The following is a 16,986-nucleotide window of genomic DNA, read 5'->3' as shown; positions in this document are numbered from 1 at the left end:
CATACTTACCTCTTCTATTAAACATTAAACATTGTACTGGATGTTTTACGACAGGTAACTAGGCAAAAAAAAAAAAAAAAAAAAAGATACAAAAACATCCGGATTGTAAAGAAAAACGTAAAATTATCTCTATTTGAAGATGGTATGAGTTTATTATACAGAAAATCTTAAGAAATCTATTAAAAACTTTTTAAAACTAATACTTTAGCAGTGCTTCAAGGTATAAGAGCAATATATTAAAAGTTGAGTGTATTTCTATATTTTAGCATTAAACATTTCTTAAAAAATTAAGAAAATCTCATTTACAGTAGAATAAAATGAAATAAAATATTTAGAAATAAATTTAACAAAGGTACGTCTTATCCTTTAAAAATTCTAAACTATTGGTGAAAGAAATGAACAGTCTAAATAAGTGAAAATACATCCCATGTTCTTAATTTGTAAGACAATATTATAAGATACAATCCCTCACAAATTGATCTTCATATTTGACACAATTCAACTTGAATTTTGCAGAAATAAGACGCTAATCCTAAAACCATGGGAATTTAAGAGAACTAGATTAGCGAAAATAATTGTGAAAAATAAGAACAAAGTTGGATAACTAAGCCTTTTCAATTTTAAAACTTTCCGCAAACCAATAGCAATCAAGCTAGTGTGATACTGACCTAAGGAAATATATATGCATGTAATAGAACTAACAGCCCATAAATAAACCCTCATATTTACAGACAATTGATTTTCAGCCAATTAAAGTCAATAAAGAATAGTCTTTCCACAAGTGGCACTGGGATTACCGGATATCCACATGCAAAAGGATAATTTTTAGATACTTCCTTACAAAATGCATAGAAATAACCACCCAAATGATCATTGACCTTAATCTGAGAACAGAAACTATAAAACTATTAGAAAACTCAGGAGTAAACCTTTATGACTTTGCATTAAGCAAAGTTTTCTTAGATCTGACACTAAAAGTACAAGCAACAACAAAAACAATACATTATACCTCATCAACTTCAAAACTTTTGTACGACAAAGGATATGATCAAGAAAGTGAAAAGACAAACCACAGAATGTGAGAAAATATTTGTAAATTGTATATCTTATAAGGGTCTTATATTTAGACCATAAAAAGAACTTGTAAAATCCAACAATAGTAATGCATAAGATATAATTTTTAAATGGGTAAAAAATACAAATAGTCATATATTTCCAAAGAATAAAAACAAATGACTAGTAAGTATATCAAAAAATATTTAACTTCATTAGCAGTTAGGGATATGCAAATCTAAATCGCAATGAGATAGCACTTCTTACTCCTAAGATTGCTGTAATAAAAAAGACAAATAATAACCAATGCTGGTAAGTGCATAGGGAGATGGGAACATTCATGTATTTCTGATGTTTATGTAAAATAGTGCACCCAATTTGGAAAACAATTTGGCAGTTCCTCAAATGGTAAACAGAGTTGGCATATGACCCAGCACACAGATTTTTACATAAATGTTAATAAAAGCATTGTTCATGATAGCCAAAAGATAAAAACAACCCAAATGTCCATGACCTGATGAATGGATAAATAAAAAGTAGCATATCCTTATAAAAGATAATCTTGGCCGGGCGCGGTGGCTCAAGCCTGTAATCCCAGCACTTTGGGAGGCCGAGACGGATGGATCATGAGGTCAGGAGATGGAGACCATCCTGGCTAACACGGTGAAACCCTGTCTCTACTAAAAAATACAAAAAACTAGCCGGGCGAGGTGGCGGGCTCCTGTAGTCCCAGCTACTCGGGAGGCTGAGGCAGGAGAATGGCGTAAGCCCGGGAGGCGGAGCTTGCAGTGAGCTGAGATCCGGCCACTGCACTTCAACCTGGGCGACAGAGCGAGACTCCGTCTCAAAAAAAAAAAAAAAAAAAAAAAGGTAATCGTGAGTAGTAAAAAAGAACTGAAGTACTGATACATAGTACAACATGAATGAAATTCAGAAACATTATGCTAAATACAACAGACCACTTACCAAACTGTCCGAATAAAGGACTGCATTTCTATTATATGTACAGTACAGGCAAATCTATTGAGACAGAAAGTAGATTAGAGATTGCTTAGGGCTCTGTGGTTTGACGGGAAATGGGCAGTGTCTGCTAATAGTTTCTTTTTGAAGTGATAAAGATGTCCCAGAATTGAGATGGTTGCACAATACTGTGAATATGCTAAAAACCACTGAATATCTCATGTTAAATGGGTGAATTTTAAGGTATAAACTATATCTCAAAAAAATTGTTAAAAAGGAATAATTATAAATTATATCATTTTCCAGTGAAAATGACTTTGCATCAATTTCCTCATCACAAATAGGCTAGAAGCTCGATGTTGAAACGATGATGTATTATTTTTTGTGAAATTTCAGGCTACCGGATAAATTGTTTTTCTGACGACCAGGAAATTAAATTTTGTTTGAAAGTAAAGTTATATGTGTGTTCACGTATTTTCATGCCTGAGACTATGGTTTAATACTATCTGAAATATATAAAACTCTATATTCCCAACTATTTCTCAAATATAATTGTGCAAAAATAAGAACATTTTAAACGTTAATCTCCTAGTGACACGTTTATTTTAAGTGAGCTCTAAATAAAGAAAGATAAATGGTTATCTAATGAAGAGCTATTAGTCTTACTATAACTTATTTTACATCCTATTTTTTGGTACTAAGAATGATAGGATAATGACAGTCACTGGACTCTATAAGAAATTGAATCTCTATTTTTAGTTTTTAAAATTACGCACAAAAATTTGAATTGTCATTATCACTCAGCAAGCACACATGTTGGGAGAGAAGAAAAAGATAATTTTTTTTTTTTCTTTTCTGGAGACCTAAGTGTGAAAACAAATTATACCAATCATTTATAAAGTTATTTGAAATTAACTAGTAGTTGCAATCCAAAGTTAAAAAAATAGTGATGATTATATGGACAGTTTCTTTCTCTAAAAAAAACCAAATTCTTCCTTCCTGCTCTGCTCTTAATACCATGCACCTAAACAAAAATCATTGTCATTTTTCTAGCTTTGTGAAGGTAGAAAATGTATGAGGCTAAATGTCTTAGAAAACCTTTGTATTATAGTTTGTCCTTAGTTTCTGTAAATAAGTATGATATTCTTATGTTTTTAAATATTTCCACACATTATTTTCAAAATTATATTTTGAATTTGATAACTTTGTATTAAAAATATTTCAAGCAGTGAGTCCACAAAGAAGCATGTATTATTTGGCTCCAATACTATTTAATTTGATTAGAATATTTTTCTGGAAAAAATAATTCTGAATTGAATAAAGGAGGCAAAAATAATTATAAAAAGTACAATTTCTCAGCAGTTGGAAACACTCATTGCTGTTTTTTATATTTACATACAATAAAATTCACTCACGTTCTGTAGTTCTACCAGTTTTGACAAATGCATACAATCATGTATCCATCACCATTTTCATATAGAGAACACTTTCATTACTCCCAAAATTTCTTTGTGTTGCTCTGCTAGTCAACATTACCTGAATTCCCAGCTCCTGACAGTCACCTATATGTTTTTCATCCCTGTAAGCTTGCCATTTCCAGAATGTTATATAATAGGAACCATACACAATGTAGACTGTTGATTATGGCTTCTTTCATTTAGCAAAATTCATCTGAGATTCATCCATGTTGCTCTAAGAATCAATATGCTTGTTTGTATTGTTGAGTAGTATTTCAGTGTATGGCTATGACACAGTTCATTCTTTTACCAGCTGAAAGACAGTAAGGGTCATTTCTACATTTTGGTGATTATTAATAATGCTGTTTAACTTGCACATATAAATTTCTATGATAACATAAGTTTTCAAATATTCTGCATCAATATGCAGGACTGGGATTGCTGTTTTTTATCTGTTTTTGTTTTTCAAGTATATGTTTAGCTTTATAGGAAGTTGACAAACCGTTATCTAAATTCCCTGTGCCATTCTGTGTCAGCAGCAGCATTAATTGAAGATTCTAGATGTTTGGAATACTTACCAGCACTTGGTATTTTTAGTTTTTCTTTTAACCACTCAAATAGAAGAGTATCTCTTTGTATTTTAAATTTGCATTTCTTTAATATCTGACTGTGCTGAGCCTCTAATTATATGCTTATCTGACATATTCATATCTTCCTTGATAGTCTATACTATCAACTATTTAAAAACTTTTGCCAGTTTTTAAATTGAGTTCTTTATTTTCTTATTGTTATTTTTTAGTTTTTTAAATTTCAACTATTATGTTTGATTCTGGGGGTATATGTGCATATTTGTTACCTGGGTATATTGTGTGATGCTGAGGTTTTGGGTATGAATAACCCCATCATATTCATAGTTGTTCAACCCTTTCTCCCTACTCTCTCCCTTCTAATACTCTTCAGTGTCTTTTGTTGCCGTCTTTATTTCCATGAGTACACAATGTTTAGCTTCCACTTATAAGGAAGAACATGTGATATTTGGCTTTCTGTTCCCGTGTTAATTTGCTTAGGATAATAGCCACCAGCTGCGTCCATGTTGCTGCAAATAACATAGTTTGTTCTTTTAAAGACTGCATATATCCTATGATATACATGTGCTATATATAAGAAATCTAATCCACCATTGATGGACACCTAGGTTGACTCCATGTCTTTGCTATTGTGAATAGTACTGTGTCAACATGCAAGTGCATGTGTCTTTTTGGTAGAATAATTTGTTTTCTTTTGGAAATAATACCCAGTAATGAGAGTTTCCGGGTTGAATGGTAATTCTGTTTTGTGTTCTTTGAGAAATCTTCAAAATGCTCTCCACAAAGGCTGAATTAATTTATATTCTCACCAACAGTGTATAAAAATTCTCTTTTCTCCACAACCTGGTCAACATCTGTTGTTTTTTGGCTTTTTAATAACAGCTATTCTGACTGGTGTGAGATAGATTCTCCTTGTGGTTTTGATTTGCATTTATCTGGTGAAGAGTGATGAGGAATATTTTTTCATATGTTTGTTGACCCCTTGTATGTCTTCGTTTGAGAAGTGTCTGTTTATATTTTTTGCCCACTTTTGAATGAAGGCTTTTGTTTCTTGCATGTTGTTTGTTTAAGTTCTCTATAGATTCTAGATAGTAGACCTTTGCTGAATGTATATATACTTTGGGAATATTTTCTCCCATTCTATAGGTTGTCTGTTTGCCTGATTGATAGCTTATTTTGCTTTGCAGAAGCTCTTTAGTTTAATCAAGTCCCATTTGTCAATTTTTGTTTTTGTTGCAATTGCTTGTAAGGATTTAGTCATAAATTCTTTGCCAAGGCTGATGTCCAGAATGGTGTTTCATATGGTTCCTTCTAGAATTCTTACAGTTATTGGTCTCATATTTAAATCTTTAATTCATCCTAGGTTAATTTTTGTATATGGTGATAGGTAGGGTTCCAGTTTCATTCTTCTACATGTGGCTAGACTGTCCCAGCACAATTTCTTGAATAGAAAGTGCTTTCCCCACTGCTTAATTTTGTCAACTTTGTCAAATATTAGATGGCTGTAGGTGAGAAACTTTATTTCTGGGTTCTCTGTTTCTGTTTCATCGGTCTATGTGTTTGCTTTTGTATGAGTACCGTCCTCTTTTTGTTACTGTAGCCTTACAGTACAGTTTGAAATCAGATAATGGAATGCCTCCAGCTTTGTTCTTTTTGCTTAGGATTACTTTGGCTATTTGGCTTATTTCATGGTTCCATATAAATTTTAGAACAGTTTTTTTTTTTCCAAATTCTGGAAAAATGACTTCGGTAGTTTGATAGGAAGAGGGTTGAATCTGTATTTTGCTTTGGGTAGTACGGTCATTTTTATGTTTATTCTTCTAATCCATGAGCATAGGATACTTTTGCATTTGTTTGTGTCATCTATGATTTCTTTTAGCAGCGTTTTGTAGTTCTTCTTGTACAAACCTCTTGCTGCCTTGGTTAGATGTATTCCTAGCTTTTTTTTTTTTTTTTTTGGCTATTGCAAATAAAATTCTATTCTTGATCCAGCACTCAGCTTTAATATTATTAATGTATAGAAATTCTACTACTTTTTGCACATTGATTTTGTATGCTGAAACTTTGCTGAATCTTTTGTGTTCCAGGAGCCTTTCAATGTTCTTTAGGGTTTTCTACATATTGAATCCTACTGGCCATGAATAGAGATAGGTTATCATATTCTTTTCCTAATTAGATGTCTTTAATCTTTTATCTTTCCTGATTTCTCAGTCTAGCACTTCCAGTACTGTGTTGAATAGAAGTGCTGAAGGTGGACATCCTTGTCTTATTCTAGTTTTCAAAAGAATGCTTCTAGTTTTTGCTAGTTTAGTATGATGTTGGCTGTGGGTTTGTCATAGATGACTCTTATTACTTTAAGGTGTGTTCCTTCAGTGCCTAACATGTGAAAGTTTTTATCATGAAGAGGTGCTGGATTTTATCAAAAGTCATTTCGGTGTCTATTGAGATGATCACATTTTTTTTTAATTTACTTCTGTTTATGCATGAATCACATTTATTGATTTGCATATGTTGAACCAACCTTGCATCCCAAGAATGAAGCCTACTTGATCACAGTCATCATGGTCAATTAATGTTGTGAAGTGCTGTTGGATTCAGTTTCCTAGTATTTTTTTTTTTTTTGACAATTTTTGTGTCTTTGTTAATCAGAGATATTGGCCTATAATTTTCATTTTTGTTGTGTCTTTGCCAGGTTTTGGTATCAGGATGATGCTGGCCTCATAGAAGAAGTTAGGGAGAAGTCCCTACTACTCAAATTTTTTTTTAAATAGTTTCAGTAGCATTGGTAACATGTCTTTTTTAGATGTCTGGTACAATTTGGCTGTTAATCCATCTGGTCTGGGTTTTATTTTTGGTTTGTTTGTTTGGTAGTTTTTAAAGTTACTGATTCAGTCTCAAAACTCAGCATTGATCTGTTCACAGTTTCAATCACTTCCTGATTCAATCTTGAGCGATTGTGTGCTTCCAGCAATTTCTCTATTTCCTCTCAATTTTCTATTTTGTGTGCACAGAGGTGTTTATATTTTCTGAGGATCTTCTGAATTCTTGTGGGATAAGTTGTAATGTCACCTTTGTCTATTGTGACAGTGCTTATTTGGATCTTCTCCTGTTAATCTAGCTAGTAGCCTGTCAATCTTATTTATTTTTTCAATGGTTTGTATGATTTCAATTTTTTTTTAATTTATTGAGACTTGCTTTATGGCCAAGGATGTGGTCAACCTTAGTGATGCTCAATGTGCAGATGAGAAGAATGTATATTTTGTATATACACGTATATTGGGTAGAGTATTCTGTACTTGTTTATTAAGTTCAACTGGTTAAGTGTCAAATTCAAGTTCAGAATTTCTTTGTTAGTTTTCTGTCTTGAAGATCTGCCTAATGCTGTCAGTGGGATGTTGATATCCCCCAGTATCATTGTGTGGCTTTCTAAGTCTTTTTGTAGACCAAGAAAAACTTGTTTTATAAGAAGAAAACCCTCCAAACTTGCTTTTGATTTTACTGTCTCATAGGTGGAAGGGACTTGCCTTGTCTGAGATGAGACTTTGGACTGTGGATTTTTAGGTTAATGCTAAAATGAGTTAAGACTTTGGGGAACTGCTGGAAAAGCATGATTGGTTTTGAAATGTGAGGACAAGAAATTTGAGAGGGGCAGGGGCAGAATGATATGGTTTGACTCTGTGTTCCCACCAAATCTCATCTTGAATTGTATCTCCCATAATTCTCACATGTTATGGGAGGGACTCAGTTGGAGATAATTGAATCATGATGGCAGTTTTCCCCATACTGTTCTCACGGTAGTGAATAAGTCTTACAAGATCTGATGGTTTTATAAGGGGAAACCTCTTTTGGTTGGCCCTCATTCTCTCTTGCCTGCTTCAGTGTAAGACTTGCCTTTCACTTTTTGCCATGATTGTGAGGCCTCCCCAGCCGTGTGGAACTGTAAGTTTATTAAATCTCTTTTTCTTCATAAATTACTGAGTCTTGGGTATGTCTTCATCAGCAGCATAAAAATGCACTATTACAATCATTTTCTGGGTTATTAAAAAACTTATTAAATTCAAATGAATTGAAAGCACATAGAATATGTTTATTATGTTAATGGCATTAAAATATAAATAACAATAAACTATCTCAGAAAAATCACAATATTTGGAAATTAAACAGTATACTTTGATGAGACAATAATGAAATAAAAAAGTAAGAAAATATTTTAAATGAAATTATAATAAAATATATCAAAATTTATGGGATGCAACTAACTAAAACTGTGTCCACAGTAAATATTAAAACTTTAAATAATTATATTAGTGATGAGGGGAAATCTAAAATTAATGTCCTAAGATTCTACATTAAGAAGCTGGAAAAATAAGTGCAAAATAAACCCAAAGCAAAAATAAAGAAATTATGAATTTCTCAGCAATAAAGAAAACAAATATTTAAGAAAATTAACAAGCCAAATGTTCATCTTTTGAAATATTTAATAAAATTGATATACCCTCAGCTAGACTGATCCAAAAAAAAAAAAATATACGAAAGCAAAAAATCACCATTATCAGTAATAAAAGTGCCTGCCATACCACAATTTATGTCCATGAAGAGTGGGGCAACTCAGATTGCTGATTCAAGCAAGTAGGTGCTCCAAATCTTGGATTTCTGCATGGAGGTGGAACGGAGAGGGCCTTGCTATACCACAATCTCAGGGGAGCATGCTGCAGCACCCATTAATGGCATATGCAAGTCAGTTTCAGGTTGCCAGCTGGCCTTGAATGAAAGTCTCATCCCCCAGGAGAAAACACAGCTATAGCAGCTCTTCTCCTGCCCCAGGGCTTCAACAGGGGAGCGTACAATTCTGGTGCCTACTGCTGTGGGGCTTTCTACAATTCTGGCTATGGAAGCCCCTACCCAGCTCCAGAGCAGGTGTTCCAATCTCTGTCCTGAGACTAAAATACCTGCATGACCATGCTGCTAGGTCTCAAAGGAATGGCTGATTTTGTATGTGCCTGGATTAAAAACGGCATTCTGCTCTCAGTCCTTGGCCTGGGCAAATATCTGTAGTTTTTCCTGGTGTTTTTCCCTCACAGGTCTCCAAGCCTCTCCCCAAGTTAGCACCAGCACTTTAAAGAACAAAATATTCTCCCTCCTCTTGGGTTGCTCAGATCCCCAGTAGAAAGGTGAGTCACAGAGGGAGGCTCTCTGTCTCTCTCATGTACTGGGGCTTCACTTACTTTTATCAGCTGGATGCCATCACAAGGACTGTTTGCCCATGTCCCCCTCCCTGGCGCCTGGGGCACCCTTCACAATACTGGTGGATTCTCATTTTTCTTCTTGAATTAAAGCTCACGAAGTTGATCATTATGCACTATTGTGCTATTTCCAAGTCATTGAGGCATGATAAAAGGATTCAATCGGTCATCTTGGAAAAAAAAAATCTATTGTTAGTTTACATCCTTTTTAAAATATACAGCTCCCTTGTCAGAAATGTGATTTGCCAATATTTTTACACAGTCTGTGGCTTGCCTTTTCATTCATTCACATTGCCTTTTGCAAAGTAAATATTTTTAATTACAAATAAGCTCAAGTTAGCATATTTTTAAAAATAAATTGTGCTTTTGGTGTTGTAGTTAAGAATGCTACCTAACTCATAGTCACAAAGATTTTCTCCAATATTTTATAATAGAAGTTGTATAGTTTTACATTTTACATTTAGACTTTTGATTGAGTCCAAGTTAATTATTTTATAAGATTAAAGATGTGGGTCAAGTTTTAATTTTCTGTTTATAATCTATAATCATTCTATCGGCACTTGTTGAAAAGTCTATACTTTAGCCATTGAATTCAGACCTTCGTAGAAAATAACTTTGTATTTTTGTGGATCTATTTCTGGACTGATTATTCTATTTTTATTAATCATTTTGTATTTATTATTTTGCTAATATTACATTGTAATGATTAGGTACATGTTATAGTAAATCTTGAAATCAGATCATGTGAGTCCACAAGTAGGTTTTTTTAAATCAAAATTGGTTGGCTAATCTAATTCCTTTACCTTTCCCTATAAATTATAGCATCAGCTTGTTGATATCTACAAAAACAGAAAATCCATCTAGGATTTCCTTTTTATTTAGATTATGTTGAGTTTACAGATCAATTATGGGACCACTGACATGATAACAATATTGAGTATTCCAAGCTATGAACATGGCATATCTCTCCATTTATTTAGATTTTCTTTATTTTTTATCATTTTTTAAAATTTTAAGCACACAGATACCACACACATTTTGTTACATATATACCTAAATGTGTCTGTGAATAGATACAGTGTTGTTTATTTTCAATGGTATGTCTTTCATTTCTTTTTCTTGCTTTATTTCATTGGCTAGAACTTACAATATTATGTCAAATAGGAGTGGTGTCAACCTTTCTGTTTGTGATTTTTTGGGAAAAGTATTCGATATTTAACCTTTAAATATAATGTCAGCTGTTATCTTTTTGTAGAACCTGCATGTCAATTTGAAGATATTCCCGTTTCTAACTTGCTAAAATTGAATAGTTCTACTAATATAAATTTTGATCTAGTAGGTTGATAATATTGCTCAAGTCTTCTATGTGTTTACTGATTTTCTATTTTTTCCATCAAGTTCTAAGGAGTAGTGTAGTCTCCAATTATGACTGTGGATATATCTATTTCTCCTTTCATTTGTAGTTTATTTTGCTTCTTGTATTTTGAAGCGCTGTTGTAAGGTGCATATACACAGGATTGATATGTCTTCTTGGAGAATTGATCTTTTTATTGTCATATAATGTATTTCTTTATACTGGATAGCATTTCTTGCTCTCAAGTAAACTTTATATAGATATAGTAACTCCATCTTTATTTTACTAAAATTTGTATAATATTTTTATTGATGTTTGATATCTATTGACATTTGAAGACTATACAGAAATTTCATAAAAAGAGTATTACAAACTATTATAGTTTACAGTTAAGTACTTGGATCTCTAGTTTATTATGTTGCTAACCTCTATTTTATGATGATTTCAGAAAATGAGGAGCACAGAAATTAATTATCTTTGAAATAATTTTGACTATATTTTATTCTTGAAACTAAGGCATATCTTAGAGTTCAATAAACTACATTTCCAAATGTATGTAATTTATTCTTAGCTATTTTTAGCTATAATTAATTCATTATATATTCTTATAATTTGTTTTCCAATTCATTTTGCTTTTATGTCCTCTCTCAGTGCTAGTTAGAAGCCATATTTCGGCTGACTTGCATGTACAGATGAATGATCATAGTTTCCTTGAGGGTCACAGATACAATAAAAAATACCTACATTTGGGATACTAGGCCAAAGGATCCCAGTTATGATAATGAGACCTCATCCACCCACTCCAAGTCATTTATACTTCCCTAAGAATTATTGACAAATTAAAAATACCAACTCTATAAATAATGGAAGTCTGTAATGCATTTGTATATAGGTTGTTACCTTTTTTTGTCACAATGTCATTTAAGTAGCTAATAAAAATACGCCTTTGAAATATAAATTTTATTATTTGTTTCCTCACCCCAACAGCTGCAGAAATAACTGTTCAACCAACTGTGGAAGAGGCCTCCGACAACTGCACTCAAGAGTGTCTCATCTATGGCCATTCTGATGCCTGCTGGATGCCAGCGTCTCTGAATGATTCCAGCTCTTCGCAAGCACAGGCCTCTGCTCTATGCCACAGCCCACCACTGTCACAGGCCTCTACTCACCACCACAGCCCACCAGTGACACAGACCATTGCTCTCTGCCACAGCCCTCCAGTGACACAGACCATCGCATTATGCCATAGCCCTCCACCAATACAGATCTCTGCTCTCCACCATAGTCCTCCTCTAGCGCAGGCTACTGCACTTCGCCACAGCCCACCATCAGCACAGGCCTCAGCCCTCTGCTACAGCCCTCCTTTAGCACAGGCTGCTGCAATCTGCCACAGCTCTCCTCTGCCCCAGGTTACTGCCCTCCATCGTAGCCAGGCCCAATCATCAGTCAGTTTGCAGCAAGGTTGGGTGCAAGGTGCTGATGGACTATGCTCTGTTGATCAGGGAGTGCAAGGTAGTGCAACATCTCAGTTTTACACCATGTCTGAGAGACTTCATCCCAGTGATGATTCAATTAAAGTCATTCCTTTGACAACCTTCACTCCACGCCAACAGGCCAGACCCTCCAAAGGTGATTCTCCCATTATGGAAGAACATCCCTTGTAAAGCTAAAATAATTACTTCAAATTTTCAGAAAAGACATATGTAATCAAAATTTAAGATACAATTTCAATGAGTATTCTGGTTATCAGATTTGTAAATAGCTATGTAAATAGAAACAGATACCAGAATAAGTCTAGAGCTAGACCCTTAGTCAAAAGTTAACCAAAAAATTGCAATTTGTTTAATTCAGAATGTGTATTTAAAAAGAAAAGGAATTTAACAATTTGCATCCCCTTGTACAGTAAGGCTTATCATGACGGAGCGTACTATTTCTGATGTACAGTATTTTTTGTTATTTTTATCATCGTGTGCAATATTACTGATTTTTTTCCATGCTAATTGTGTGGAACCAGTATGTAGCAAATGGAAACCCTAGAAATATCTTATTTTCTAAGTTTACCTTTAGTTTATCTAAACTTTTGTTCAAATAATGGTAAAAGGTATACATATTCTAGCCTTTTTTTGGGCTTTCTGTTTGATTTTTGTTTGTTGTTTTCAGGTTTTATTTTGTTGTTGTTGTTGTTGTTGTTGTTGTTAGTGAGTCTCCCCTCAAAATACACAGTAGGTAGTGTAAATACCACTTGTTGTGTGTCTCTCTCTCTGCTTTCACGTTTTCTACCTTATTCCAGTACTATATTGTTGATATAATTTGTATATACATTTTCAATAAGGAATATATATAAACTGTACAGATCTAGATCTACAACCTATTTCTCTACTCTTTAGTAGAGTTCGAGACACAGAAGTGCAATAACTGCCCAAATTAGGCAACTATTTGCTAAAAAGGGCCTCTTTTTACTTTAATAGTTTAGTGTAAAGTACATCAGAAATAAAACAGTATCTGCCATTTTAAGCCTGTAGCCCATTATTACTTGGATCTTTACTTCTGGGAATTTGTATGTAACAGCCTAGAAAATTAAAAGGAGGTGGATGCATTCAAAGCACGAGTCACTTACAATATTGACGGTAAACTACTATTTTGTGGAGAAACTCAGGAAGATTTAAATGTTGATTTGACAGCTCAATAGGCTGTTACCAAAGGGTGTTCAGTAAAAATAACAAATACATATAACTGTAGATAAAACCATATACTAAATCTATAAGACTAAGGGATTTTTGTTATTCTAGCTCAACTTACCGAAGAAAACCACTAATAACAACAAGACTATCAGGAAGGAACTTTTCAAGAAATGTAATTATAAATCTACATCAAACATAGAATTTTAAGGAAAAATGCAGAGGGAGAAATAAGGCACATGACTGCTTGTGCCTTATTCAACAAGAAATACCTGAAGAACACGCACAGAACAAAAACCATCAAAATCTCATATACGAAATAAAATATGTTCTTCTAAGCAAAGAAACAGTATTATTCATAGAAAACATTAGTTTTCTTCTCGTCTGTTCTTTATTTCCTTCTTTTATCTCTTAACTGGCCATTATCTTCTATGTGCACATTTTATAAGTTTACAGAAACACCATCAACTTAATTTTCTTCCATAGCAAAACTGAGAAAATACCTTGTTTCAGTGTAACACTAAACCAAGAGACAATTGATGTTTAACGGGGGTGGTCGGGGAGTGGGGGAGTCAATATCTCCCATTGATTAAATTAGACATAGATTTTCTAACGTGTAACTTGATATTTAATTTATGATGAAACTGTGTGTAAATTTTGTAACATAAACTGTGGTAATTGCATAATTTCATTGGTGTGGTTTTCCACTGAGTGTTGAGAAAGCTTCTTTTCATGTGTCCAGCAGATTAAGTAGCGTTTTCAGAATATACATTATTCTCATCCATTGTAAAGCTCCTTAAATCATATTTTATTGGGTGTGCAGAATAACTTCTTAACTTTTAACTATCAGAGTTTGATTAGTAAAATTAATTTATTTATTTTATCCTTTGTGTTAATGTTCCAAGGGATTTGGAGCCTACTGGCTTTCCAGGTGCACGTGAATCCTGAAGGACTGATGATATTTGGAAGTTTATTAAATTATTATCATACAAATGTGTTGATATTTTTGCTATTGTTGTTGATGTTGAAAATCTTAAACTTGGGGAAGATTAAGAAAAGAACCAATAGTGACAAAAGTCAGTGCTTCCAGTAGATTTTAGAACATATTTTTGCCTCAAATACCTGCAAAGATGATGTGAGTGAGATTTTTTTCTTGTATTTTAATTATTTTCACATTTTCTCTCTGCAGACCTTTAGTTTTCTTACGATCTATACACACACATACATGCACACACACACACACACACACACACACAGATACACACATTTAAAGAATAAAAAGAAGAGGCTGAAAGATTATTAAATAGCTTGCCAGGCATCTTAATGGTTACTATCTATGTTAAAAAATATCAAATAGGACCCAAAGTTGGATATTTGGGACTTTTCTTCTGATGGTAGAATTTATTGAGTTACTAGGGAGGTTCTTAAATCCTCATATCTGGAAACTTGTGTTGTGAACTTTTGACACCTTTCCTATAGATGTAGGAATGAACCAATACGCTTTTATTACCCTTTCTAACTCTGATTTTATAATCAGACTTAGACTGTGTTTAGAATATTAAATGACTGGGCACCCTCTTCTTGGTTTTTACCAGAGAGGCTTTGAATGGAAGCAGGCTGAGAGTAGCCAAAGAGGCAAGGGGTGTGAGCCCAGTTATTCTCCCCTATGCCATATCTTTCTAAGCTTCCACTAGGTCTGGCCTTGGAAACCTGTAACTTCTAGGGCTTCAGATCTGATGATACCTTTTTCATCACATTACAAGTTATTTCTGTGGCTGAATAGACAGTGGTATAGGTTGACACAGTACACAAGTGGCTATTGTGATGTATGAATATGTAGTCCTAGAATTGCAAAATGTCTTACTGAACCAACAATCAAAAAATGTTTGTTTTAAAAAGGATTTCGTTTGATTTGAAATTAAAACTTCAAACTGAATGACTTATATGAGAATAATACATTCAATCAAAGTAGTTATTCTATTTTGTGTCCATATTCAATTAGATTGTGATTAATTTTCTAGCTATGGTATTACTATATCACACTTGTGAGTATGTATTCAAATACTAAGTATCTTATATGCTACGAGCATACACATTCTTTTCTTAAACTTTACCTTCGTTTTAGCTAATATTGTGCCAGTGTATTAAAAATTAGCTTTTACATATGGTATCTACAATGTAATAAATTTAGAGAGTAATTTTGTGTAGTCTTATTTAGTTACTTAACATTTAATTTTTCATTATGTAAATTTGGTTAGAAAATAATGATCATTAAATGGTTAGTGCTATTGTGTAATGGTAACAGTTACAAAGAGCCTCTGCCTTCCAAAACTAATATTTATCACACACGGTCATTAAATGGGAAAAAATTGACTAAACAAATCACAAATTGTTCAGTTCTGAAAATGTAATCATGTCACACACGTAAAAAAATCCTTTTCAATCCTGAGAAAATTAAGGGAGTTTTACTCACATGTATATTTCAACATTAGTTTTTTGTTTGTTTGTTTCTTTTTCATGGTATTACTGAAGGTGTGTATACTTCCTAATATACATTTATGAAAATCTACTTGTTTAGACTTTTATTTATACTCTTCTGATTTATATTTTTTATTATAGTTATTATTTCTTATCTTTCTTCTTTTATATTTTTTGAAACCAAATTTAGAGTTAGTTTAGGTAAACTTTTTATCATGATCATTAGTAACTATCTTGAATGTTTCCAACTGGCCAGTTGGCCGGAAAAACATGAGAGCAAGAGAAGCTGAAATGTATTTCTACAAAAACCTTTCTATATTATGTGCCAATTACCACACCAGATCAATTTTATGCAGAGGCCTTAAAATATTCTTTCACAGTAGCTTTCTTACACTAACCATCATGTGCTTTTAGTGAATGTGATTTTTAAAAGCAGTGTAAGTTGACAACAGCAGAAGCAGTAACAAAAAATCTGCTCAGAAAAATGTATGTGCACAAATAAAAAAAAATTGATGGCAATTGTTTAGTGATTGTAAGTGATACTTTTTAAAGAGTAAACTGTGTGAAATTTATACTATCCCTACTTAAAATATTAAGAATTTTATGAAATATGTATTTATGTTTGTATTGTGGGAAGATTCCTCCTCTGTGATATCATACAGCATCTGAAAATGAACAGTATCCTAAAGCAGTTCTAACCATGCTTTGGAAGTAAGAAGGTTGGCTACTGTATGGCCAAGGATGGCAGTATGTAATCCAGCAGCAAACTGGTATTAATTGTTCTATTTCAGGTTCTGTATTGCATGTTTTCTTATTAATATATATATTAATAAAAGTTATGAGAAATAAACATTCATTTTTACTGTGTGTGTTAATTCAAAACTCAAAGGATTCACTTTATTTTAAATAGATTTTCAAATGTGTATAGAGTAAAAGACCCTTTTTCAGTGGTACATTTCGGAGTTTGCATATTTTTGTTCACTCTGGTAGCTCCTTCAGTATGATTTCTGACTTGAACATAATTTCAATCACTTTTCAAAATTGCTGAACACTATTGTAGTGTTTATAAGCATTTATTTAGCATCTTTCAAGACAAAATTTAAGTGATATTTATTTATTCTAGATTAGATCTACTGCTTCACTTAATGTAAAAGTTACCTAAGGATTTCTCTGTAC

At 33.1% G+C, this 16,986-nt stretch overlaps 1 protein-coding gene across 2 annotated transcripts in view; it reads left to right on the top strand.

Moving 5' to 3' along the window:
* PCDH11X (protocadherin 11 X-linked) overlaps positions 1-16,660 on the top strand; it is a 790,467-nt gene extending 773,807 nt beyond the window's left edge. For both annotated transcript variants that reach the window (XM_021933048.2, XM_021933047.2), the window contains one exon: positions 11,642-16,660. In XM_021933048.2, coding sequence (XP_021788740.2) covers positions 11,642-12,318 — 677 coding nt within the window. In that variant the 3' untranslated portion in view covers positions 12,319-16,660. The remainder of the gene's footprint in view (positions 1-11,641) is intronic.
* The last annotated feature ends 326 nt before the right edge of the window (positions 16,661-16,986 follow it).

Source organism: Papio anubis, chromosome X, assembly GCF_008728515.1.
Source record: "Papio anubis isolate 15944 chromosome X, Panubis1.0, whole genome shotgun sequence".
Taxonomy (NCBI): domain Eukaryota; kingdom Metazoa; phylum Chordata; class Mammalia; order Primates; family Cercopithecidae; genus Papio; species Papio anubis.
The sequence above is the reverse complement of the archived record's forward strand: the minus strand, read 5'-3'. Positions and strand labels throughout refer to the sequence as shown.